We start from the raw sequence: 27,733 nt of genomic DNA, 5'->3' as shown, positions 1-27,733 counted from the left end.
GGTAGACATGGCGGACTATTGTTGATGGTGGCTATAGTGGGTATTTAAAGACAAGAATAGTAGTGTCGGGCTAGTTATATACTCCTCTGTCCTGTTGTCATCAATGTACTTCCTATTTTAGCCGGTCTCAGAAAGTAACTTTTGGGAAAATGGTAAATTCTTTTCCCGTCCAACAATTTAAGTAAAACTATAAACTTTTACTATTTTACAATACTTTAACTTTAATATGACTTCTATTGAACACTTCTTCACATTACAAATAAATACTTGAGACACTTCTACATCCAAGTTCATCTCATTATCTTTGTCCAAGTAAAATAGAGTCCATTAGCTTAGTGCTTTATTATGAGTTCATTGCATATAATCTTGCATTATCTGTTTCACTTGTAAAACAAGTATTTTATATAGACAGTGTGGAAATCTGATTCAATAATCTATCCATTGAGAATTGATTTGACAATGTTCAATTGTAACATGAGCATGACTAAATTGGTCCTACTTACTCTATTATTTTGATGACTCATTTCTTCAGACGGAACAAATGTTGGGGACCTTTCCATTACTTGATTTATCTGATCTCCATTCCTCTATTATTAATATTCAGTTACTTTTTCTCCTTCCTCCCTTATTTTAAAAGGGGAATCATGTGTTAAAGTTTGTGGTGATTCAAAGTTTTGTTCAAGGCATAATATTGAGAATGCGCATTGACAAACATAAGCCTTTATATGTCAGATCTCCAAATCTTCGAAATCTGCACGAGGAGGAATCTCTATTTCCTTTCCCCAGGTACTTTTAGCAGTGCATATCATTGATAAATTCCTGTCCAGTACTGTAAAATAGATCACATGATTATCCTACTTATGCTGCAGAATGGAAATGGTGGATCAGTTGAGCAACCTGGATTTGCAAGAAACAAAATTTGGACCATTGAAGACGACCCGCCATCTCTAATATCATTTGATACCCAAGGAAAATCTTTCATTGACTTGCTGCTCAAACCGTCCGAAGATGAACTGAAGTTCTGTCCTCATGTGTATGACCCTCACTCTGTAGCAAATTCTAATTGGTTTTGTTAGAAGTTTGGATCACTGAATTATGAGTACTAAAAATGTTTTCAAAGAAAGTTATGTGAGTGAAAGTCTATGGCTAAAAAGAAAGTGGAATTTTCACCGGTTTTCATGTTCGAAATTTTATTCCTTGGTGTACATTTCAACTCAGAGCCTTTCAGTTCATGGTTATTCTTGCTTACAGTTGTAACTTTCGAAGTTTCCAGTAAATATCTTTCTTCTAATGTTTCAGCTTTGAGTTTCGCCTTCGGGTTTCTCTTGCATCAAATGGAAGCTTGTCCCTGATATCCCGTGTAAGAAACGTCACTGGCAAGCCGTTGAAATTCTCCTTTGCTTACCAAACATACTTTTCTGTTTCTAACATAAGGTATGTTGTTCCCTATGTGGTTTCTTATTGTTTTCATATCCATGAATTTTCTTTCTTCCTGCTGTCAGCAATTTTATTGAAATCTAGTTTTTCCTGGACAAGCTTGAAAGCTATTCAAATTTAAGAGAAGAGAGAAGAAGAACCAGTTTCTTTGTACATGATTGTTCATTTAAATGTTTGAGCATTACTTTAGAGGTTGATGATTTTAAGTTCTTTTAGAACTTAACATGAATCTTATTCACAGCGAAGTGCGTCTAGAAGGTTTGGAAACACTGGACTATCGTGACAACTTGTGCCCAAAAGAACTCTTTACAGAACAAGGAGATGCCATAACATTTGAGACTGAGGTAAATTTATTTATGCAGCCTAAATATCTCAAAAGATGTGATTATAGATGTGTTCAATTAGTTAAAATCTCAAATTTGGATGGTTTTGTGTAATACAGTTTGAATAATGACTCGATATAGATATTTGCTATTTCCCTTGGTGTTTAACAATGTGGACTCTATCACTGAGCTACAAGAAAAATAGAGACAAGCAAGGAAGCATCCTTCAATTGATGTTAAATAAGAAGGTTACTTTTGAAGTTTTGACCGAGAGAATAAGTTCTCTTTTTCTTTCCATGACCATAGGCAAGTCTAATTAATTTGGAATTGAGAACTACCCTTTTTGATTTCTCGAATTGCTGTTTCAAAGATAAATTGTCTAAGCATCGTCTTTAGCACTGCTGGTCATGTTGTGTTAGTACATTGATTTTTCAACTTTTTGGAGCACATATATATGTGGTTTCTTTGAACTGCATGTTGAAGTTGTATAGTGTAAAGTGATCAGCTTACCATGTCTTTCATATCTGAAGCCTTTTGGTCTACTTTAGTGAATTGGTTGACTGTTAATCCGTCTGTTTTTTCTGTTTGCACTTAGAAAATCATCTTTTTTTCTTTCAGATCGACCGTGTCTACCATTGTTCTCCTAATTGCATTGCTATTCTTGATCATGAAAAGAAGCGAACATATCTGATAAAAAAGGAAGGGCTACCAGATACTGGTAAGTTGCTTCAGTTCAAGTCATTCTTCAAAACTGTTTTCGATTGGAAGGAGCGGAGGTAGAGGAACGTTTCTTTTCTGAAAATTTGACTCTTATGTCTCATAATTGTTTCTCTTATAAACCTTGAAATGTTTGTTTTATCTGAAACGAAGTATTGTTTAATTATCGAAATCTCTGCAAGGAATAAAGTGTAAATGTCACTTGACATCAGTCTTTTACCGTTATATTTAGTGTTAGAGAAACTTTTATTACACTGTATCGTGATCCTGCTAGTTTGCTTCGTGAAAGCATGATAGTAGACCTTCTACGAGTGGTGGACAAACTAGAAGGCCATACTTGACATTTAAACTTTACTGAACCATTTTTTGAGCCATCTTTATGTCAAGGGAATTCGATATTATATGTACAAAATAAATTAGTTTTACTTGTCTATGACTGAACCTAGTTTTAAATGTTGCGCCGTCTTGTCTTCTTCAGTGCTATGGAATCCCTGGATTAAGAAATGCAAAGCAATGGCGGATCTTGGCAACGATGAGTACAAGCACATGCTTTGTGTTGATGGTGCAGCAATAGAAAAACCCATCGCTTTGAAGCCGGGAAATGAATGGACAGCTCGCGTGGAGTATGTGGTGGTACCATCAACCCTTTCCACCGACGATCTTTCATCTTATTAAGGTCTGGCCTAAAGCATTTAGAAATGGTTCTATAGCTTAGTGAGAGAGCATAAATCCATTTAAACTAGTTTCCGTTTTTGCTAGACTGTTATCGTTCGACAGCCAAAGCTTGTCAATGGCTGTATTTGAAAGATGGGAAGTTTTAAAACTAAAATTGTTCCATTTCAGCACAATAATTATGTTTGTGCAATTGAAATGAGAAAGTGAAGGATTGCTATACTTTCCGTGTTTGGCTATAGTATATCTTGAAATGTTATATGAAAAACTTTTTGTTGAGTTGAGGGTCTATCCGAAACGTCCTCTCTACCCCCACAAAGGTAGGGGTAAGGTATGCGTGTAACCCGCTCTCATAAAAACCCAACTTGTTGAATTATACAAGGTATGTCGTTGTCTTAGTATATCTAGGAAAAACATGTTAAAAGGTTATTGAAAATAAGTATATGGTTTTTATAGGTTTGATAGATCATCAAGTGGGGTCAATTGGTTTTGTTGTCCTTTACATATAGATATATTTTGTACACTACTATTCATATTTATACAAGGATAATACATATGTATTATGTTTTATCCTTGGTATAATGTTGTATAGTGTTGTATCTCGACTTATGTGGTGTAACATTTTATGTTGAGCGGTATATTTTTGAAAATTTCCTTTAGTTTTGGAAAATTAAGCCCTGCATCTTTTGGGAGGGAAAAGAAAATACTTATGTCATGCAGTTCATATTTTGAGTTTGTTATTCGGTTAGCGTATATTTGTGTAATAAACACCTTTTATATATTATTATTCACTTTTATACAAAATTGATACACGTGTATAATTTTTTCCTAGGTATAATTTTGTATAATAGTATATATTGGATTACGAAGTGTAAACTTTATGTTGGGATGAGTTTGACTCTGATTACATATTAAATTAGGTCTTAGATCTAACTCATATTCAAAAGATAGCTCAAAAGGAGGAGGATTGTCCAAACTTTATAAGGAGTTCACCAATATCATTAACTAATAATGTGGAATTTTTGTCATTCTTTTACAAACGACCTCACGTCTAGTGCTTAACATCTGATGCGTAAACAAGTTTAATTTCGAGAGTCCAACAAGGGGTGAGATGTTTCATGCTCTGATACAATATTAAATTAATTCTTAGGCCTAACTCACATTCCACAAGCTCAAATGGAGAACAACTGTCCAATCCTATAAATTATAAGGAGTTCACTCATCTCATTAATTACACAGTTGTCATTCTTTAACAATTTCTTTTATGAAAACGAGGCTTTATCTGTTGGACCAAACATCAATTATTGCATAATATGTGGATTAAATTACAAATGTCATAATTTATATCAAATTGGTTACTTAAGGAATTCGAATCTCCTTAGCAGTAAGCAGAATAACGACAGTTTCCAAATGGCCACAACTTCTTAAAAGGGTGTGTTTGGTACCAAAAAAAATATTTTTCAAAAAATATTTTTCGATCCTCCTTAAAATTGATGCTTCTACAGAAAGAAGTAGGAAGTAATAATTGCATAAATGACATTTCGGATTCCTTCCTTGATGAGAATTGTTAAAATCTTTCTTTTTTTTTATGAAAAAGACCAGATTTCTAAGCTCGATGTGGGAAGTGCGTTGATTGTCTCTTCTCCATCCATTCAATTCTCCCAACTCTCACTTCTTGACCATCCATTCATATTGACAATTGGAAACCTTATATACTCACACCATTTTTTTATTTGTTACATTTTACTTTACGAAAGTTAAATTTGTTTGGAAATTATATAAAATATTATAAGTTGTAATTTTTCTCTTGTGAAAAAAAATACTCCCTCAGTTAAAAAAAGAATGACCTAGTTTTATTTGGAACAGAATTTAAGAAAAGAAAGAAGACTTTTTGATTTTGTGGTTCTAAATTAAAGTTATGTCAAATGTATCAAAATGCCCTTTAATCTTGTGGTTATAAACATACCACATGGAAAGTTAAAGTTAAAGTGTTGCCAAAAAAGAATATGATTCATTCTTTTTGAGACATACTAAAAAAATAAATTATGTCATTTTTTTTAAACGAAGGAAGTATATCCTAAAAATCTGATTATCGAAAAATAAAATACTAACAAGTAAAAAGAAAACGAATAGAGTATCATGCAAGTTTAAGGAATCAAATTTCAGCTCAAATATAAGGTTTAAAGAATTAGGCAAAAAGTGACCCAAAAATTGGCTAATAAAGGTATCTTGTATCTTACGTACATTCCCCTCCTTAATTTGCCTTTTATTTAATTTTTTTTTTAAAAAACAATTTTTTCTGACTTGTCTAAAAGTTTTTTTTTTTTTTTAATTTTTGAGAACTCTTGTAACATACAATATATACATATATGAAAACTTTGAAATAAAGTTATTAAAATTATCAAAATAAGAAAATCTGACACTCCAATTAGTCCGCACAAAAAAAATATGATTTTTGATAGGAAAAAGGGTCTGATATATCCCTCAACTTTGTCATTTGGAGCTGATATACCCTCGTTATAAAAGTGGCTCATATATGCCTTTACCGTTATACAAACGGCTCACATATACCCCTGCCGTTACAAAATGGCTCACATATCCCCTTCATTTAACGGAAGTTAAAAAATTAGTTTTAAATTTATATTTATTACTTCTATTTTTTTTAAAAAAATTATTTAGAGGTATATATGATTCTTCTATCAAAGTTCAAGGGATATTTTAATTTTTTCCTACATAAATTATTTTTTGACTTCTTTTATTATAATTATTTGAGTTTCTTATTCTTATTTTTTTTTCTTTCATTCCTTAGTTTAAAGAAAAAAAATTAAACTATTTTTTTGTGTATTGTAATTTAATTTCGTATTCGAAGAAAAAATTTGGTCATCTACAATAAGTTTTACAAGAATATTAGTGAAACATAAATAACTTTGATTATCAAAATAATAATTTTAAATTAGTCATTGAAACAAAAAAAAGTCAAAAAAATATGTTTGATGAGTATTAAATTTACTCTTATGAGATTATATTTTTTAGAAAAAAAAAATAAAAATTTAGATTAAAATTATTATTTTTTCATTTCCATTAGAGGAAAAGGGTATATGTGAGCCATTTGTTTACAAGTACGAGTATATATGAGCCACTTTCATAACAAGGGGTATATCAGCTCTAAATAACAAAGTTGAGGGGTATATCAGACCCTTTTCCCTTTTTGATATGCAATATGCATCGATAAGAAAACATAGAAAATGACTTTTGATATCAATTTTTTGAAACCAAACACAATTCGCTTATCAATTAATAAAAAATTCACCTCTTCGATTACTGAATTGATCAAATACAAACGCTTTGCTTTAAAATTATTTGATAAAACAAACTCATCAAGATAATATTGATACGACATTGCTAATTGTCTATCAGACAAGTACATGTAATGCATATTTTTATTAAAGGGAAAATAATACACCACACATGTCACAAGAAATAAATTCATTAATAGGGCCGATCATAATTTTCATTAACAAAATTTAAAATATGAAAAAATAAATAAACGAAGAAGCCAAGAGGATATAACACCTACTGGCTACTATATATATATATAAAAAAAAAAGATAGTGTATTTCGTATATATAAATAAAAAATTATAGTTTAATTTTTTTCTCTTCGGGACATCAGACGAAAAATACCTAAGCCATACTTATTATGATGATATAAAGCCGGAGACACTCAAAAACATAAATAATTACATAAATTTCAGCTTTATATATATATACACAATTTAGTTTTTTGATTTCGATTAAAAAGGATAGGATGAACCTCCTTCTGGTACCTTAGGGCTTAGCTTCCCCCACGAAATATGTCTTGTTAAGATATTTATCATAATACAAGATATTTACAATATATTTAACATGTCTCATCTAAAATAAAATTTAGATGCTGAAAATGATTTTCATTTAAAATCATAATATTATGAGATTTGTCAGAACCAAATAGAAAAATAATTCATTTGATAACAAACAAAAACATGAAGGAGAGACATTTAGTCTTTTATCCCTATTGTGGAAAAGTTTTATAAATCTGGTGTTAAATATCACTATTTTTTGATAATTTTTTCTTTTTGCAATTTTGGCCAGACATTATCATAATTATTTTTACATTGTGAGAATTTTGTGATTTTAGAATTGCAAACATTAGAATAAATTATTCTTATTATATTATATTATACACTTTATAGAATGGACAAGGCAACTTGCAACCTAAAAGTGAGAGGGTATAAATTTATTTGGAAAATATTTTTGAGGCTCAAATGTAGACATGTCAACCATCTTTGTTTTAAATAAAATATTAAAAAGAGAAGAGTAGTCCTTTTTGCTTGTGCTATTTGAGTTTTAGATACCAAGAATTATTCATTGCTATGTTCTTTTGGGTTCGTTTCATTAGAAATAAGTTATTTTGAAATAAATTATTTTATTATATATATAGATATATAAAAGATAACTTATCTTATTAGGAAAAATTATAAATAATATAAATGGAGTAGCTAGGATTTGATTTAATTGTGCTCCATAGCAAACATTTGCAAAAAATGTCAGACGCTTCTCTCTCAAATATCTCGCTCGCCACTCTCCTCCAATCTCTCGCTCGCTTCCTCAATTTTTATACAAACATAAGTGTATAAAAATTGTTTGTAATTGTATAAAGCAGAAAAAATTGTATATATATATATATATATATATATATATTTTTGTTTCCCTCTCTCCCCTCTTTCAGATCTCGCTCGCCACTCTCTCAAATCTCGCTCGCCACCCTCGCCTTTCTCACTTATACAAACACAAGTGAAATGTATAAATTGCGTTTCTGTTTGTATAAAGCGTGAGAAAATTGTATATACACATGCAAATACATATATTTTTATCCTATACAATTATAATTATACAATAAAAATACTCCCCTGCTCAGTTTCTTTTGCCTTTCTCTCTTTCTCGTTTTATACAATTTTCAAATTGTATCTAATTTCCCTCTTTCTCGTTTTATACAATTCAATTCAATTGTATATTCCTTGTCAAGTCTCTTTTGTCTTTCTCTCTTTCTCATTTTATACAAATTCAAATTGTATATAATCTTTTCTATACACTTATAATAATACAATTCGTTTTATACACTTCGTTCTTATACAGTTCTCTGCCCAAGTATCTTTTTCTTTCTTGTTTTATACACTTCGTTTTATACAATTTGCTTCAACTGTATATGTATAGCGAATTATACAATTTCTATGTTTGCTATGGAGCGCAATTATGCAAACTTTGCATTAGTATACAAATATGAATTTTTTATTTGCTATATGTGAAAGTTGCCTATTATTAAAGCACAAATAGTGGGAAAAATAATTTCAAAATTAAATAATACCTTCAATCAAACACAGAATAAAATACTCTAAAATTATTATATCTTATATCTCACATCATATGACTCGTTAGTGGTATTACACATCATATGACTCCTTAGTGGTATTTTAAGTTTGTGCCTCTTGACATGATAATGTCGCTAAACTAAAAATAATTTTTACATGCAATTAATTACATGTTCTAGTTTGATTGTTGTTAATATATTCTTTTAGAGGTAATTATTAACAACAATTATATTTTAACACTTTTTATGATAGTTGTCATTAAAATGTAGGACGATATTAAATCTAACTATAATTAATTAATGCCAATAAAATTTTTAATATTCTTTATTAAAATATATATTTATTAATGCTAAAAACCGTATATATTATATTTCTAGTATAAGACATTATAAGGATAATGCTTTATCTGATGTCTTTCATTAAGAATAAAACATTTGGTTGGCATTTTTTTTTTCTCATAAAATTCAACATTAACAATACAATATTTAGTTGGCAATTGGGGTTCTTGCAATTATTTGTATTTTTAAAAAAAATAGGATTCTTGGCTAGGGTAAATTTCATATGATCGCACAATCATCACTTATTTTTATAAAAGTTACTTTAACTTAACATTACTAAATTTAGGAATACTAACTAAAAAATCACAAAATCAGAAAATGCTTAACTTTTTTTTTTTTAAAAAAAAACTAATAAAGAAAAATTCAATTGAAAAACTTGACTTGATCCGATCCAAAAGCCAAATTCATAGGAAAAAAAGTAAAATATTAAAAGAATAGTTCTTATATTTCTATTATTTTTTTATATATATATATGCCAACACAATTCCTATGTTCAACATACCATTATCTTTTAGTAATATTTTATTCATATGAACTTGAATTTTGGATTGCATTATAGATTTTAAATGTTTTAAATTAAAATTTCTACTTTCTAATATTTTTAGAAAAAGGAGCTAACGTTAAAAAATAGTTAATATAATTATTTTTTCATAATATTTATCTAGATTATATACGAAAAAATCACATTCTTCACTCTCTCTCTTCACCATACACACACTTCCAAATTCCACCTCCATAACCCCACAAAACATTTATCTTTTTATTCTTTTTTTTTTCCAATCCCCAAAATCCTTTCTTTAATTCCTAAATCATATAATCTTGATCTTGATTTTGATTCTTCATATTCATCAAGATTCAAACTTTACCCTTTTATGCACATAACCTGTTTGATTTAATGCAACATTTCACTTTTCATAATTCATAAAGATTTACTCATTTATATCAAGAATCAAGAAAAGGGAAAAAAGGGATTTTTTTAAATTTTTTTTTTGGTTTAGATTCAAGAATGTCACAAATGCAACCATTAAAGAAGCCACCAGGGTTTAAAGATCCTACAATTCCAATCCAAATGCCACCAAGAAAAGTTCAACTTCCACCTTCATTCAATCCACAAAAGGAAAGAAGTAATTGTTGTTGTAGATGTTTTTGTTGTTGCTTTTTGATTATACTAATCTTGTTACTCTTATTAGTATCTGCTTGTGGTGTTTTTTACCTTTGGTTTGATCCAAAAGCCCCTGTTTTCCATTTAAGATCTCTTGAGTTTACTAAATTTAATGTTACTGAAAGTCAGGATGGGCAAAGATTGAATGCACAATCAGTACTTGGGGTGGAGTTGAAAAATCCAAATGGGGAGCTGAAGATTGTGTATGGTGATACTAAAGTGGATTTAAAAGGCGAAAACGACGTAAACATGGGTGCAGGGGAAGTTGTTGGTTTTGTTCTGGAGAATAGGAAGGTTAAAGTTGTTAAATTCGTTATGAAATCGAATGAGTTGTTGTATGATGAAAGTACTGGAAAATTGATTATGAATGAGTTCAAGAACAAGAATTTGAGAGTTTCTGCTGATGTGAGTACTGATATTGGTGTTGGATATAAAGGATGGAAGAGTTGGAATATTAGAGTTAAGGTTTCTTGTGGATCTTTGAGGTTAAAGCAGATTGAAAATGGTGCTACACCAAAATGTGGCATTACCTTGTTTAACTGGTAAGTTAGTACAACTCTGAATAAATTCGAAAGCATAATACATAGACAAGACCCTTTAACTTGGCCTTCACCGGCACCTGAACATCAATCCCAGCTTTAATTGTGATCATCTTGACACAGGTGTGTCTCGCGAACATCTTAACTTTGATAATGCACACTTTTGAGAACGCGTCTAGATGTGCATTTTCAAAGTTAGGCTGTTTACGGGGTTTTCAAAGTTGGAGTGTTTAGTTGCCTGTTGAGGTAAAGTTAAAGATGTATGTATCGCGCCAAATTAGGAAGCTTGGGTTATAGCCTTTGTTGCTCAGACTGTATCGGATCCTCCAAAGATGCATAAATTTTAAAGCATCTGACAAATACTTTTTAAGAGTCCGAACAACATAGATTATAGCTGAAGTGACCTTTGATTTATCATTTAGGTGATATATACTAATAGTACAAAGATGCAGATAATGAAGCATGACCTTTTTGCATTTGAATTTCTGCTACATATGAAGTCAACAATAATGTTCTGCCTTTTTATTTCCTTGCTATATTACAAGTGTTATAATTTGTTGAAGTACCTTATTTTCTTGGCTTTTTGTTCCACTATGATAAGCAGTTACACATAGTTATCTTTTAGGCGATCTGACATCGTTAGTGTATATGAATAATACTATTAAAGGATACATTGAATTGGTGAGATTGAACCATGCACATGGGGTTTATAGGTGAAACAGACAAAAAAAAAAGTTTAGGAAAGATGCCATCTTAGCTTGACACTTAAATGGAAAAAAAAAAAAACTAGTCATGATTGATATATCTAACTTCTTTGGTGTACTAAGAAAAGTACAAAGTATATGAATTAATCTTGCTAGAGACTATACATAAAGCATTCTAATTCTTGAATTGCACTTATATTTGTGTGTTTGATTTTCAGGTTTGATTTAAATTGATTGATTTAAGGAACGAAAGACATCGCGATCGGCTTAGGATGAGAAGAATGAAATGCTATTGTGCCTAAATCAAAGTTCATAATGTTATTACTCACCATTTAGATATAAAGTTTGATCTAAGTTAATCTGAAAAGTTCCATCTTATAGTAAGGTAGTAGTAGGTGGAGTTGCAAGTATACCTTAGAATAATTTCAACTTGCAACCAAACTATAAGAGGTACATTTTACTTGTATAAAGGCACTGGCTATTTCTGCCATGTGGGGACATTTTACAAAGTTCTTGATAATGTGAAAATACACATTCACCTCATTTTACTTGATTATGCACTTCAGGAAATCAGATTGGTTTATTTGAAATATCATAGTGACGAAACACGAGAGAGATGTTGGATATATAAGAAAACAATCTTCAGTTTAGTGGTGTATATTATACAGTCATGTAAATCTAGACCTAAAACAATTGTATAAAGGTATGAAAATCACTCCTTGTGCAATGCAAGATATATAAAAGAAATATTACTTGATCTTAATGACAAGATTTTTGGCCCTGTATTTTTGTATTCTGACGTGTATATTAGTGTATACAGTATGTATACAACCCCTTTTTGGACTTTTCAAGACTTGTGATCAACTTTCTTTCTTTCTTTCCTCGAACACCGGAGGCTAACTCGATAGAATTTAACTCGAAGAGATGCAAGGATGAATTGATGTGACATGTATCAAAATAAAGGAAGAAGGATTAGGATCTATTTATGACATAAAAAAGTATAAGCAATAACTAATTATTCTATCAAATTCAGCATTTTACAACCTTAAACAAGAGACAAAATTGAATAAAAAGTAGTAAAATATGACTTTTGGGTCTGGGTCTGGGTTTGTTTTGGTATTATTGGGCTGGGTCGGCTGTTGTAAAAGGTTTTGGGCTGCTGCTGATTTGCTGAGTAACAAGGCCCAACACTTGGTCTCAAATGGCTCGCCGAGCTCGCTCGATGAATCGACTCTTATTCCTTAGCTCGCTTTTTCATGCTCTAGGTTTCAGGTGTTTGAACCTTAGTTGAGGAACTTGATTGAGTCAGGCTTTCACATTTGGTGAATCACCGACTACCACTTTAGTTCACCTTTCAAGCAATTCACTCTTTTCTTTTCACACTATCATTTTAGGCGATGTTCATCAAGACCGCCTTTCACATTGCCTGACCCTAAGCCACAAGGAGGAAAAGGGGGTGGTTCTCAAGTTGAAAAATCTAATCGCGCCAAATGTTGCAAGAGGCAAGTGCCTTGTTGGCACGGATATTTGCTATGGTTGTGGAAATAGTGGTCATATGAGGAAAGACTGTCCTATGTTGAGAGTTCAAGTGAGGGAAAATAATCAAGAATTAGCAAGTGGTCCTAACTCTGATGCTCCTAAGAAGAACCGCTTCTATGCTCTCAAATATCGATGTGACGAAGAGAGCTCATCGGACGTTGTTTTCGATATGTTTCTCTACTTATGTTCATCAATGACATAAGTAGGATTTTAATATTTTTAATCTTTTTGCTTCTCGATTAATTTTTCTAGGTACATAATTGTGTATGTATATTTGTCTGTACTATATTTTCTCATTTTGATCTATAATATCAAAATACTTGTTCTCTATGTTGTCTATATTGTTTAGTTAAACTTCATTCTCAGGCCATTCACATGATTATATATATAATAGATGATGTTAATGTTAATTAAATTGTGTTAAAATCAGTAAACCACAAACTTAAGAAAGGAAAATTGACTATGCAAAGCATTTATTATATGAAAATATAAAATGTTGTCCATCTAGTTTATTAATATATCATCTATTGTGAGTGATTTTTTTATACTCGGTCTTTTTATAATGTCCTAATTTTAAAATACTTTAAATACATGCAAATTACAGCTTCAAGTAGCAATGACACTTGAAACAAAAGTAAAAGTAAAATTCAAAATCTTTGCCTAAAGTAAAACGAACAAATCTTGTTGATAGATAGTTATTTTTGATGCATCACTGAAAATTGTAGAAATTACCACGAAGTCAAACCCGATTACATTGGAAGCAAATGATGGTGATTTTTATACACAATACTAATTAGTAGCGTCGCATGATCTCAAGACATATTTTATCAATAAAAATTTATAAATATCAAAAAGTATTTTTCATTTCTTGATATATTTATTTCATACACCATTACGACAGTTACCACATACAACACCAATTATCTCAATCGTCACAGCTATTACCACCATCATTACTAGCAACTAACAATAACTATTACCATCACTACTACCATTACAAACTATTTCGACCATAATCGATCAATTTTCCTTTAATGAAATAGTGATTTTTATTTTTAATTTATCTAAAATGAAATTTTATATATTTTGAGTAAAATAAGTAGAGCCATTTAAGTAGGGTCCCACTTGTTTCTTTCATCATCCCTTCGTTTCCGCGTTAAAGAAAAAGGACGACCGAAAGCACTGAACATTGAAGAATCTTTCTTCTTTTGCTAATATTCACGCGTTTCTCTCTCTCTATTTATATACATTCTTACAGATTCCTTCATAAATTTTCATCTTCTTTTGGTTTGTTTGTTTAGATCTCTTTGAATTGTTAGGGTTGTTTCAATTTTTCTGCCATGGCTTCTAAGCGGATATTGAAGGAGCTTAAGGACCTTCAGAAAGATCCTCCTACTTCATGTAGCGCTGGTAATGCTTAGTTTATGTATTCATGTCTATTTTTTATGATTACAGATTAGTATTGTGTATGTAGGGATTTGTAGAGTCTCTAATTATTCGAAGATTGTTATATAGTCTCTGTTTGTATGAAATGGACATTATAGGCTGGGGTTTAAAGGATTCATATACCCGCCTTTCTTGATGAGAATGATCCTACATCCTATTAGGACGAGAACTCTGAGCTTTTTAAATAAGGTTTGGATCGCTCTGAGCTAGCTTTTTGGGTTGTGAGTTAGGTCTAAGGTGCCTAATTTGTTATGGTATCGGAGTTTGAGTTTGTTGTGAGTGGGTTCGGATTGTGCGGTTTGTGTGAATGTGCTCTCAGTCCTTGAATGTTATGCTCTGACTGGATAAAGAATGTTTGGATCGGGCATGATGGGGGAGTTGATGATAATGGTCCCACATCGGACCGGGATGAGAACCCCGGACTTCTTCTAAGACTTGAGTAATCTTTCTCTGTTTGAGTTATCTTTTAGGGTGTGAGTTAGGCTTAAGGACTAATTTGTCATGGTATCAGAGTTAGACCTATTGGGTCGCGCTTCTGGATTGTGTGGGGGTTGTCAATATGTTCCCGGTTGTTGAATGTCACACATCAACGGGATAAAGAATGTATGGATGTGGACATGAAGGGGGGAGTGAATGATGGTGATCCCATCGGACGAGAACCTTTTCCTCCTTATAAGGCTTGGTTAATCATCCTATCTTTGAGCTAGTTTTTGGGTGTGAGTTAGCCAAAGGCCTAATTTAATTATCAGGCCCCAACTAATTTGTGTTGATTATTTATGTTTGTGATCTAATATTGTTGTCCGATTTATATCTTTTATTTAGAGGATGTGATGTGTATTATTGTATCTGCGTGGCAGTGTTGTACTGTGCGGATACTGGTAGGGGTATTTGTAACTTGTTAACTTAGTTCAATAAGTCATCTTGCTTCAGTCAGTTGCATTCAAGGTCCAAAAGAGCTATGACTCCGAGGGTCTAAGCCCGTGTCTGTACTTGACTCCTTGTGGTATCAGGATCCTTTACCCTTTTCAAAATATGATGATATGGATGTTAGCTTTCTATTTTGTGCAGAGCAACGATATCTTGGCAGACTGCACTCTCTGATTTTAATAGAGATACTAAAGCTTTTCTAGTGGTTTTGGGTTGTCGATCATCTAAGCTTCTTCTAGGTTACTCTTTTAATAGTATTAGAACACATGTCAAAAGCAAGAACCTGTGGCACAAAAAGATTTAGACGTGAAGGTTTTGTCTAATTTGTTTATCTTGACATAACTTATATGAAGACCTGATTAATTTTGCCAGTAATTGCCTGATTGGAGGATTCATGATTGAATATTATTTCAGTATGCACTCTGTTCACTCCTCTAAGTTTTCTAGTGTTAGTACCTAATGTCATCTAGTCGATGCCTTTTAGGATCTTTCTATTTGAATCTGAGCCTTGTGATAATAGATAGTCCTTGTCAAGACTTCCTGCAGATGTGTCTTTGGAGGGGTTGTGATTCCTTGTTTGTGTGGTAGAAATAATTGCATGCTACATTTTCCATTATAGGAGGGTGTAGTTTCTTTCAAGTCTAAGGGTAGAGTATCTTAGCAATGAACGTGCTCATGCATTTTTTTTCTTAGGGCATACACTACGTCACTCATCATCTCATTTTTTTTCAACTTCCTAAACTTTTATTGCCATTCTACAGGCCCCGTCGGAGAGGACATGTTTCACTGGCAAGCTACGATAATGGGCCCTCCAGATAGTCCCTATGCTGGGGGTGTATTTTTAGTCACTATTCATTTTCCTCCTGATTATCCATTTAAACCTCCTAAGGTAATGAAATGGTTGCAGATTTCTTTTGTGAGTTGATGTCTCCCTTGCTCGATTTTTGTGCTATGAGGAGAGAGTTTTTTTATCTAGTTATGTTGGAGCATAATTTTGGATTGTCGAATGTTTTCCGATGTAGCTTTTAATAAAAATATTAAAAGCTGGTAATTCGTGCATACTTTTGGACCATTTCCTACTGGGCCCATAGGAAAGTTAGTCCCTGCGGTTGACTGATCCTGTGTCACCGACGGAACCTTTACTGGTTTAATTATTTTAAGTTTCTTATATTAATTGAGATGCTAAGATTTCAAAATTGATTTGTCAGGTTGTTGAGGTCTAAAATATCAAAAAAGGGCGCAACTTGATAGAAGCTGTGATGTTTTTTACATGTTTTTTTTCTTTGATATTTTTGGTTCCAATAAGGCATTAAAAGAGGTCCTCTTGTTCATTCTTATCAATTATAGAGTTAAGCTAACTATAATTTTGTTGAGAATGTTTGGTAACTCCAGATAAACATCTCATATATAAACATCGTGAGAAACAATAGGATGATTTTTTTCACAAGAAAGAACAATAGGATGATCAATTTGGGCTTCAGTTCATCTTGTACTGATTCTTGGAGTGCATTATTGTTTATATTTTTAGCTTGTTAATTGTATTGTCCTAGTAGATGTGAATCTCTTAAATGTGTGGTTAAATATTTGCAGGTTGCTTTTAGGACAAAAGTTTTCCATCCAAATATTAATAGCAATGGCAGTATATGCTTGGACATATTGAAGGAGCAATGGAGCCCTGCCTTGACTATTTCCAAGGTTCCTTCTTACCTTACAACCTAGTTAGTTTTTTCGAAAATAATCGCAGCAAATATAATGATTGATACAGTTCAATACTATCTACATAAAACCCTTCAACTCCTGTCTTAGTTGTTCTGATTGAATCATGCTTTTCTACAAAATGGAATTTTTGCCATGTTAAAACCTTCACAATGTTTGTGTACATTGTCTATGTTTCTTAAGGTGGGAAATGTATCTGTATTAACTTCAGGTTTTGCTTTCAATCTGCTCACTCTTGACGGATCCAAACCCCGATGATCCCCTGGTGCCAGAGATTGCTCATATGTACAAGACAGACAGGGCAAAATACGAATCAACTGCCCGGAGTTGGACCCAGAAGTATGCTATGGGTTAAAACATTTCCTATAAGTGCTTGGATTTGTGTAAAAAGAATGAATCTGTCTCTCTGTCCTCTACCTTCCATCAACATAAGTGTAGAATAGCAATTAAACAAAGCCTCTAGAGGAAAGGCGATGCTTCGAATTCGTTTACATAGATAGATATACTAATATTTAAAGAAATCTGGGAAGTGTTTGTTTATCTGGTTTAGGATTTGTAACATTTGTTTCACCAATCTATTTCATATAAAACTGTTCACTAATTGTCTTTATCAATTCCACACAGTCTTCATTATTTTTGGATATCTATTAAATATCCCTCGTTATCTCCTGTGTTTCAGTTATCACATTAGTTGGTTATGGTTGTTGCGTCATGTTATATTATGTTTCCCTTATCATTTTTCATGTCCTATTTACTTTCGTATTGTTTTGTTAGCTGCTCTGTAGTTTGTTTCTGGAGTCGAGGTTTTTTTTGGGAATAACCTCTCTACATCCTTATCCTCTTGGTCGTTTAAATTCGGAATCTGTCACTAATGACATTTAACACTTCTAAACATTTATCATTGAACCATGCATCTTAGCTAGTTATTCACCTTTACTTTTATGATAAGTTTGGCATTTCAGAGGACCACCATCCAACCATATATGGCTAGTGAGACATGTATAATCTATATACTCATCCCTCTTCATGCTCACAAACCATATAGAAGAGGTAAATCACACTGGGCAAGCCTTCAGAGACGAATTCAACCCAGAAGATTAGAGTACTAGATTGACCTATTGTAAACAAGGAATTTCAAAACTTGAGACCTCGATTACGAAAATTCTCTTCCTTTCTTTGATTCAAAGATGTGAACTCTCTTGGATAAAGAACTAAACCAATCACACCTTTTTATTGAAATTATTTGTGATACCACTTGATGGAAATAGGTGAAGGAGCAACACAAACACAATATATATAAATATATAATTTCACGTCAATTACCAATAATGCATTAAAGAATTTGTTAATACAACCCATGTTTGTAAACTAAAAGATAAAATAAATAATTAAATTTAGACCTAATTTAAGATAATATTTTAGAGAGGAATTTAGAAGAAGGTGTATGCAGAAGCATCCATTGGGTGAATAAGATAGGTAAGAACTAAAGCCAGCAACATCAACACATATGCAATTCCTTGATCAATTGTTGTTCCTGCAAATTGTAAACAATTTCAAAATAATGCAACTATCAACTTTTAAGTCACGACTCGAGTTTAATTTTTATACACCAACAATATTAAATTAGAACTTATACCCTATCATATTTTGTATTTCGAATTTGTCGGTAATCCTTAGCTATTCTGTCACTAAAAGACTTCTAGCTAATTAAATTTTCTTAAAAGCGTATACTAAATGAAAATTAACATGAAATTTTTGTTATTTAGCTACGAAATTTCGTCGATTGAAAAAAATGAGAATTGTGGAACATACCATCACTAGTAGGTGCAGGAGCAGGTGCAAACTCTTGAGCTTGTGTAAAGGGAATAATAGTGACCAATGCCACAACAAAGATGGCTAATCCAACAACAATTCTAGACATTGCCATTATCAAAAAAATTCAAAATCAAGATTATTGACCCTTCCTTGGCACTCTAAGAAAATTTAAAAAGATGAAAATTAAAGATTGATTGTGGTTGATATTGGAGAGGGAAGAGGTTTATATATATGTAAAAAAAATATTGTAATATATATTATATTATAAATATAAATATTTCTTTAATGTAATTATTTGTTCTTAGGTATTGGCGGTCCATTCTTGAATTATATGGGGTCTATCATATAGTATATGATGCTTTGTAAACCATGTGCCGCCTACTTCTCTCCACTCTGTCAAAATTTGTCTTTTTTTTATTCCTTTTCCATAATAAGTGTCCCTCTTATCATTTATTTGCGTTTGCTTTGTTTTATTTTATATGATATTATTTTAAAATGATGTTTGGAAATAAAGAGATTAGTGAAGATATTATTATTATATTAAAGCGGAATAAATGAAATGAAAGTTTACATTTGATGTTTTATGTGATAAAATATGTCATTGTGTTTTGAAGATAAGTTTTATAGAGTGAAAATCAAAACATATGTGTTTTACGAGGTTGGGCACCAACTAAGAATTGTATACGTTCAAAAAAAAAAAAAAGAAATGAGGATTTTTAGATGAATATGTTGGCATTTTAGGAGAGACAAGATTAGGAATGACGATATACTTGACAAGGTTGGAGTGAGTTTCTAGGTGGACAAGATGAGAATATGAAATTGAGATGGTTTGGAAATGTGAAGAGAAGGAATGTTGATATCCTAGCGAGAAGATGCGAGAGAGGTGGGCAGAGATCCATAGGTCTAAGGAGAGATAAAGCCGAAGAAAGAATTAAGAGAGATAATTAGACATGACATAACACATCTTCAGCTTAAAAAAAGAATTAGAGAGAGATAATTAGACATGACATAACACATTTTAAGCTCGAAAAAAAAAATAACTAATAACTTTACACGTCTTCTCATTTTGTCTTTCCGGTAAAAAATGAATTTTTATAGTAAGTGAATCCAAATAGGTCATATTATTAAGAGTAAATTTGAGTGTTCATTTAGAACACTTTTCGGTAAATATGTCAATATTTTTATCGAAAATACATTGAAAATAAAATATGTCATAAAAATTAGGGTAGATGGACTAATTGATTAGACACACAATTTAAAATATTGGTATCAATAAAATAAGTAATGTTTAATAATGATTCAAAGTTAGCTTAATAACAGAACATCATCAATAATTAAATACGAATAATTTGATGAATTTATATCATTCGAGAGCTTGAAAAGTTATTTCTAAAAAGATGAATTATGTGTTTTTATTTATTTTTGTTAACAAGGAAGATTTTTTTTTTTTTAAATGTCAATTGAGTAGTAGCAACTTTAGAGATGTGTATATGGAGAAAAATATATTTCATTTTTTTTTTACTAATTGAGGTTAAATTAAGGCATTTACATATTATGAGTAAATTAAACTCGCATTATTAGCTTGAAAGACTAGGAGTTATATAGGTGCCGATGAATCATTAGTTTTAACGTTTTTAATTTAATTATTAATAGGATAGGACATAAATGTAATAAAGTAGGGGGATGAGTCTATTTATCACATGTATTATTATGTTTATTTTATATTATTACATTATGTGAAAAAAATCTTCTAATTATCAATTCCATTTCAATGACAAAGTAATAAAGTTGAATTGCATCTACAAACAAATTTTCAAAAATAATATTATACATATATTGTTAATTCTATATTATAAATTAAAAAAATCATGTTAAGTAACAATTTTTTTTTTTGGAAATTCTAGTAGCTAGTTGGTTGGTTGACTACTTAAACTCCAATTTTTTGGTGAGAGTATGATCCCCTACTAATTTCCTGTCCATTTTCTCGAAACTTTAATTTTTAAGTATATCAATATTAAATCAAAAACTATAAAAAAAATGACAGTATGATACATTAAAGCTGGCCATAGTTAACGGCTATACTTTTTAAATAACATTCAAATTAAAAAAATTATATAGTAACTAAGTGAAAATTAATCATTGTTATCTTCGATGGTAATTAATTAATTAGATTATGAAAAAGAATTTTGATTAGGGATAATACTTTTAATTATATATCAAAGTTAAGAAAAAATATAGCTTAATTTTCTAGTTGGGAGAACTTCCAACTAACACCTCAACTCTAATAACTCATCAACTAACTAATTCGTATTTTAAATTGGTGAATTTAAATGTTTCATTAGTAATCTAGTTGTTATGCATTTACCTATTCAATAAGTATTGCTAAATGATTGACTCACATATTTAAAGGTTGAAAAGATCAAAATTCCTTTCAACTTTATGAGTTTTATTTTGCTTAATTTTAATTTTTTATTAAATAAATTATATTTTTATTGAGTTGAAATATTTTCATGTGGCTCAAAATTCGTGCAGCACACATACTATGATAAGTCAAAAAAAGTATTACATCAAAGACTTACTACAAGCTACCTAAGTCATGACATATCAAATACTATTGGCAAAAGAATGAAGAGAATTTCATATTTTTATTATCTTCAAAAATAAAGACAATTAAGATGCATAACAACTAAAATCATTGAGATTAATTTCATGTGATGAGGAAGCTTTTGTGATCAACATAATAAATATAAAACACACGTATATATGTGTGTTTTAATTTTTTCTTTTTCAAAAAAAGACTACCATTTTTAAAGGGATAATAGTAGGATCATAATTTTCTTGTACTAATTGAATGAATGACTAATACTTATGTAAATTCGGGTGCATGATAGACATCGGTACTCCAGTGTATTTCTCCGTATGAATCAGAATAAATATATTTTCGAACCTTCTCTTTAAAATTCAAAGTGGATATTCTTGTGCGAATCTCAGCAATTACTTGTTCTGATTCTACGTATTGATCGTTTTGAGCTAAAAGCAAACTTTTGGGTGGAATATTCACATTATGTAGAATATCTTCACTCTCAATAGTTACATACAAGTCTATAGAATATAGAAAGGCGGAATGCCCATGACGTGTACGTGTCGGATGAACCAAGTCCTCATTGAATTTTATTTTCCATTAGATGGGGCTCACACATGTTCTCAGTACCCCCCGTGAATACTCCTCCGATATGAAAAGTTCGTAATGTTAATTGAGTACCCGTTTTGAGCTCTCAATTTCCTTAGAAGCTCACTTGTGTAACTCATCCCAACTCATTTCCTCCGTTTTGAGCTCTTAATTTCATTTTCCCATTCATTATTCTATTTTTAAATTTCTTGTACTAGAAATAATAAAATATGCATATTACACAACATCATTGTGCTGCATTTTTCCCTCACAAATTAAAAATCTTCAAATTTATTTCTATAAAAATTAATCATTATACCTACATCTTCTTACTATTATAAAAGTGCAAGAAAATAATGAACATAGGGAGTCATCAATTTTTGGATGCTGAAAATTCTTAGAACATATCTGAGTAGTGTATTTTCTTTGATTAATATTGACACTTTTTAGAAGAGGTTAAGTATGATATTTTTTTTTTTAGAAAAACCTCAATTCGAAAGAAAATAATTCAAAGCGGAGGAAATGAGTTTCTAAAAGGATTAAGTATTTGAAATTCGAGATGTGCATTATTTGATTTTGAGCTTGTCACGTGTTTTTCGTTAAAATTGAGGGTAAATTTGTGTCAAAGTATAATCAGAAGGGTATATTTGAACCCAAAGTATAACAAAAGGGATATATTTGGACCTAAAATATAACGAAAGGTATATATAAACTATTTCCAATAGTGCAAAGGTATATTTGACCCTTTACATATTAAATAATACGTTTATATATTTTACAGGTATATTGGAAGAATCAGAATCTTTTAATGATAATGGGATGGGTCCAATTCCATCTAGATGGAAAGGAATTTGTAAATCTGAAGCAAATTTCATTGCAACAATACATTGTAACAAAAAAATAATTGGTGCTCGTTGGTACATAAAAGGATTTATGAAAGAAAAGGGATTAAGTCAAAGTATTATTGATAAAACATATAATTTATCAGCAGTAGATGCAAGTGGACATGGTTCTACAGCTGCTGGTTCTTATGTTAATAATTTACAATACTATGGTCTTAACATGGGTACAATAAGAGGAGGAGCATCACTTGCACGATTAGCTATTTATAAGGTATATATTATTAAACCGTTTATTTTAACTTCACCCCATCTGACATCTCTATATACTCCAACTATATATGTGTGTTTTATATGCATAAGTAAACACTTAAACTTGTATAGAATTGAACAAGTAGACTCACACATCCTACATGACATAATACATGTATGATGCCTTGTAGGATGTGTGTGCTTACTTATTCAACTCTGTACAAGTTTAAGTATCTAATTATGTCACACAAAGTTGGAGGGCATAGTTGTCAGATGAGGCCAGATTAAAGGGTTGTATTATGTCATGTTACGTTGTTTTGGTTCTTTTGTATGGATAATACATAAATATGTCTGTTAACTTGACATCCAACTGTCATCTATGCCCTCCAACTTTATGTGTACATGTATACACAAGCAGGCAGTACTTAAACTTGTATAAAGTTGAACAAGTAGATACATCCGTCCTACATATATAGCATCGTAAATGCATGACATCCTATGTGCATTATATGCATGCATTATGTGTCTACTTGTTTAACTTTATATAATTGTGTAAGTATCTCCTTGTACACAACAAAAATTGGAGGGTGTAAATACCAGGTTAGGCCAAGTTAAATTAAAGGGCACGTTCATGTTTTATACCATCAGACTAACTAATATTTTGTTTTGATCCTTTAATTATATACTTTGAATAGGTATGTTGGAAAGAAATGATGGGAGTATATTGTAGTGGTGCTGATATTCTTGCTGGTGTTGATGATGCTATAAAAGATGGAGTTGATATAATATCAGCATCTATTGGTGATAATTTTATAAACATTGCTTAAGTTAATGATAGAAAGTGTTTTGGGGTTTGGATCTTATCATGCAGTATCTCATGGCATATCTGTCATTGCTGCTGGTGGAAATAGTGGACCTGACTCTAACACTATTAGTAATACTTCTCCATGGGTTATCACTGTTGCTGCTAGTAATTCTGATAGACAAATTGTTCTCTTTTAACACTTGGAAACAACAAGACAATACTCGTAAGCCTCAACTATCATCTACGCCCTTTAATTTTAATTTGGATGTACATAAGTTAAACAAGTATACACACATGTTCTATGTGTATTATGTCACGTAGGATATATATGTCTGCTACTTGTTCAACTCCGTACAAGTACTGACAATTTAAATTAAGTTTGTTCTTTTCTTGTAGGGTGAAGGAATTCTCAGGGAGAAAATCTTTGGTCCTTTGATAACTTTTCATAATATAACAAAATAAGTGAAATATATAAATGTTTGTTGGGAAAACGCTGATAAATACAATAAAATATATGATAAAAGTAATGGAAATAAAATGGGAAAATAGCGACACCAAGAAATTTACATGGAAATCCTTCTCAATAAGGGAAAAAATCACGGGCCAAGAGGAGCAACTGATATCGCTGTAGTAAGAAATTTTTACACAGTGTAGTCACGAATACAATACTCAAAGTGACTACTACACACTCAAAAGGAACAACACTCTTTTGATTTACACCTTACTAAAATATCGTTCACACTCAATTTTTCTTTACAGACTATTTTTCTTGTATAGTCTATGGAATACCTCACTTTGCTCTCAAAATGATTTTTCTCTCTAATTTGGTGTGTTCTACAAATGAGCAAGAATGCTCTATTTATAGAAGGATAAAATCATGTCTATGTCACTAATGACATAGGTAGATATAACAAAGTCAAAAAAGAGTTGCAAATCTTACCACTTTGCCAACTACCAAATCGTAACTTTCAACTCTTATCAGTGTTCTTTTTTAACAATTACTTGTATCAATTGAATAACAAAAAATGACCAAAAAATGGGATGGATTCAACAATGTTGTATCATCCAATATAAATTACTCGTTTTGTTTAGAGAAGAATGACCTAACTCCTTTCCTTTTTAGTCTGTTTAAAAAACAATGACCTCTTTTTTTTTTTTTTTAAATAACATTTTAGTTTCAGCTTTCTACATGACATGTTTAAGGCCACAAGATTAAAGGACAATTTAATACATTTGACATAACTTTAATTTAGAACCACGAAATTTAAAAGTCTTTCAACTTTGTTAATATTTATATAATTCATTTGTAGGGGTGAAAAAGTGAAATTTACTAAAGACTAGTGGGGTTTGGGCTGTTATTGTTTCTATTACCCCTTTTGATCAAATTACTGACAACAATCAACAATTTGGTATCCCTATACCAATTGTTTATGTTGATTTAGAGCAAGGAAATCAAATATATGACTATATTCAACAATGAAAATCAAAGTAAGCATATATTTCTTTTACTCTTTCTTCAATTTCACTTCTTATAGTAAGCATATATTTCTCTTACTCTCTCTTCAATTTCACTTCTTACTATTTTTATAAAATCATATGTCATCTCTTTATAACTTGGTCACAACTAACATCTATACTTTCCTACCTTTGAGTATGCACAAAATATATACTTAAATTTGTATAAAGTTGAACAAGCTAATAGCTAAACACACACGTCTTAAATGGTATAATACATATAGAGCGCTACATACAATATAGCGTAGGATGTCAACTATGATGTGTTTGTTCAACTCTAAATAAGTTTAAATGCTTATTTTTGCAGAACCAAAGTAGGAAGGTAAATAATTATCAGTTAAAGTCAAATTACAGAAATCCATCTTTTAGTTTACTTATTACCATTATCCCCTATAAGTTTTATAAATCTGCAAAATCCCTCTTTTTTCTCTTAAGTAAAAAATGTCATTAATGTATCCGACCCTCCATTAATGTATCCGACCCTCTTTTTAAAGTATCAGCGCTTTGATTTTTTTGCCATTAATGTATCCGGACCCTCCATTAATGTATCTGACCCCCTTTTTAATGTATCAATGCATGTATCCGACCCTCTTTTTAATGTATCAATAGTTTGTTTTTGATGCCATTAATGTATCCGACTTTTCTCTTTTTAATATATCAGTGCTTATATTATTGTATCCGTTTGAGGGATTTCTATAATTATAAACTTATAAGAGATAGATTATAATTTTGCTTTAAAAGCATGTGATTTCTATAATTTGCCCGTTATGCATTACGCCTCTTTTTATATGTGTACATTAATTTGTTATTAATCAATTTGCAACAGTAACCAAGATCCTATGATTAAATTGGGTCGATCTGAAATACTTGAGGGCCAAGAAGTAGTCCTAAAAGTGCCTAAGTTCTCATCAAGAGGCCCAAATGCCTTTGCCCCAGACATTTTGAAGGTAAATATATATAGTTCTACTTTATCACATTTTTAATTTAACGACATTGGATCTAATGACAATTAACTACTGACTACATAAATATCATTGTAGCCCGATATTGCAGCTCCTGGTGTAAATATACTTGCCGCAGTTCGTCCTATGAAAGGAGACCATGGATTCCAACTCATGTCAGGAACATCCATGGCAGCTCCTCATGTCTCAGGAATTGTTGCACTCCTCAAAGTTGCATATCCAGATTGGTCTCCAGCTGCTATCAAATCCGCACTCGTTACTACAGGTAATTAATACCTAGAAAGAAGTATTGAAAACATTCCTAAACTACTAACAACTCTAAAAACTTATATAGGTCAATTTACCAAATGGTGTTAAATTACTTGCAAGAAAGTTATTTTAACTTATACATGTTATTAGTAAAAAGGATAAATATACCCTCGAACTATCATAAATGATATGCAGATACTCTCCGTCATACTTTTGAGATATTGGTGTCCCCGTTGTCAAAAAATTAGAGCATATATACCCTTTTTATTAGCGGACATGCACATGTCATATTCCTATCCTCTAACCTGACATTTATTAATATCGGACCGACGAATAAGATTGTGCCATGCGCGTGTTCCTATTTAGTCTTTCCTTAGAGTGGAGGGCATACATGCTCTAGTTTTTTAACGGCAGAGAAACACAACTATCCTAAAAGTATGACGAAGGGTATCAACATACCATTTACAATCACTCGAAAAAATAATTGTACTCCTTTTTCCCTATATGTTATTTTTAATTTACATTATCAATAATTTTTTTAAAATTTTTTTGTAGCATGGAATGAGGACACATATAAATCAGAAATATATTCAGAAGGAGCAGGAGATAAAATTGCTGATCCATTTGATTTTGGAGGTGGAATTTGTAATCCAAATGGAGCAACAGATCCTGGATTAGTTTATGATATGGACAAAAATGATTATTTGAATTATCTTTGTAGTTTAGGATATAGTAATGATAAGATGCAAAATGCAACTACATGTTATTCCAAAACTAAAAATTCAACTTCATCAGGCATTATATGTCCAAATAAAGTACCATCTAGGTTGGATTTAAATCTCCCTTCAATATCGATTTCGAATCTAAAATATCCAGTTACTATCAAAAGAACTGTTACTAATGTTGGAAACGTCAACGCGATATACAAAGTAGTGATTAAACCTCCAAGAAATACTATAATTCAAGTAAATCCACATATCTTGAAGTTCAATTCCAAAACAAAGAAAAATTCATTTGAAGTCAAAATCACATCTACTCACCAAAGAATGAGTAAATTTACCTTTGGAAGTTTGGCATGGAATGATGGAAAGCATTTAGTTAGAATTCCTATTGCTGTGAGGAAACAAGTAGATGTCTAATGATGACATGAATTTTGTTTGAAGAAAAATGCATGGTGATGTAAATAATTCTTTTACTTCA

At 31.1% G+C, this 27,733-nt stretch overlaps 5 protein-coding genes across 5 annotated transcripts in view; 4 read left to right on the top strand and 1 right to left on the bottom strand.

Annotated features, from left to right (window-relative positions):
- The window catches only part of LOC107032365 (putative glucose-6-phosphate 1-epimerase), a 6,747-nt gene extending 3,319 nt beyond the window's left edge, over positions 1-3,428 (top strand). The window contains exons 3-8 of the mRNA XM_015233961.2: positions 733-786; positions 870-1,033; positions 1,300-1,434; positions 1,679-1,781; positions 2,379-2,478; positions 2,956-3,428. Of these exons, the coding sequence (XP_015089447.1) occupies positions 733-786; positions 870-1,033; positions 1,300-1,434; positions 1,679-1,781; positions 2,379-2,478; positions 2,956-3,152 (753 nt within the window). The 3' untranslated portion in view covers positions 3,153-3,428. The remainder of the gene's footprint in view (positions 1-732; positions 787-869; positions 1,034-1,299; positions 1,435-1,678; positions 1,782-2,378; positions 2,479-2,955) is intronic.
- A 6,127-nt stretch (positions 3,429-9,555) lies between these two features.
- On the top strand, positions 9,556-11,859 carry LOC107032448 (NDR1/HIN1-like protein 6). Its single transcript, XM_015234051.2, has 2 exons — positions 9,556-10,598; positions 11,518-11,859. Exons 1-2 carry the CDS (start codon positions 9,901-9,903, stop codon positions 11,531-11,533), a joined length of 714 nt encoding a protein of 237 aa, XP_015089537.1. The 5' UTR covers positions 9,556-9,900; the 3' UTR covers positions 11,534-11,859.
- Positions 11,860-14,004: 2,145 nt separating this feature from the next.
- On the top strand, positions 14,005-17,560 carry LOC107031934 (ubiquitin-conjugating enzyme E2 28-like). The gene is made up of 4 exons (XM_015233447.2): positions 14,005-14,248; positions 15,973-16,100; positions 16,802-16,906; positions 17,139-17,560. The coding sequence occupies exons 1-4, from the start codon at positions 14,179-14,181 to the stop codon at positions 17,280-17,282; spliced, it is 447 nt and encodes a 148-aa protein (XP_015088933.1). The 5' UTR covers positions 14,005-14,178; the 3' UTR covers positions 17,283-17,560.
- A 636-nt stretch (positions 17,561-18,196) lies between these two features.
- On the bottom strand, positions 18,197-18,970 carry LOC114074443 (arabinogalactan protein 20-like). The gene is made up of 2 exons (XM_027912446.1): positions 18,740-18,970; positions 18,197-18,461 (listed from the first exon to the last, which is right to left on the bottom strand). The coding sequence occupies exons 1-2, from the start codon at positions 18,852-18,854 to the stop codon at positions 18,358-18,360; spliced, it is 219 nt and encodes a 72-aa protein (XP_027768247.1). The 5' UTR covers positions 18,855-18,970; the 3' UTR covers positions 18,197-18,357.
- A 3,760-nt stretch (positions 18,971-22,730) lies between these two features.
- LOC107032644 (subtilisin-like protease SBT3.9) lies at positions 22,731-27,672 on the top strand. The gene is made up of 7 exons (XM_015234233.2): positions 22,731-23,024; positions 23,698-23,803; positions 23,874-23,972; positions 25,630-25,636; positions 26,149-26,269; positions 26,363-26,549; positions 27,089-27,672. Exons 1-7 carry the CDS (start codon positions 22,731-22,733, stop codon positions 27,670-27,672), a joined length of 1,398 nt encoding a protein of 465 aa, XP_015089719.2.
- Positions 27,673-27,733: the final 61 nt, after the last annotated feature.

Source organism: Solanum pennellii, chromosome 10 (assembly GCF_001406875.1).
Source record: "Solanum pennellii chromosome 10, SPENNV200".
In the NCBI taxonomy this organism is placed as follows: domain Eukaryota; kingdom Viridiplantae; phylum Streptophyta; class Magnoliopsida; order Solanales; family Solanaceae; genus Solanum; species Solanum pennellii.
This window is presented reverse-complemented; position numbering and strand designations above follow the sequence as displayed.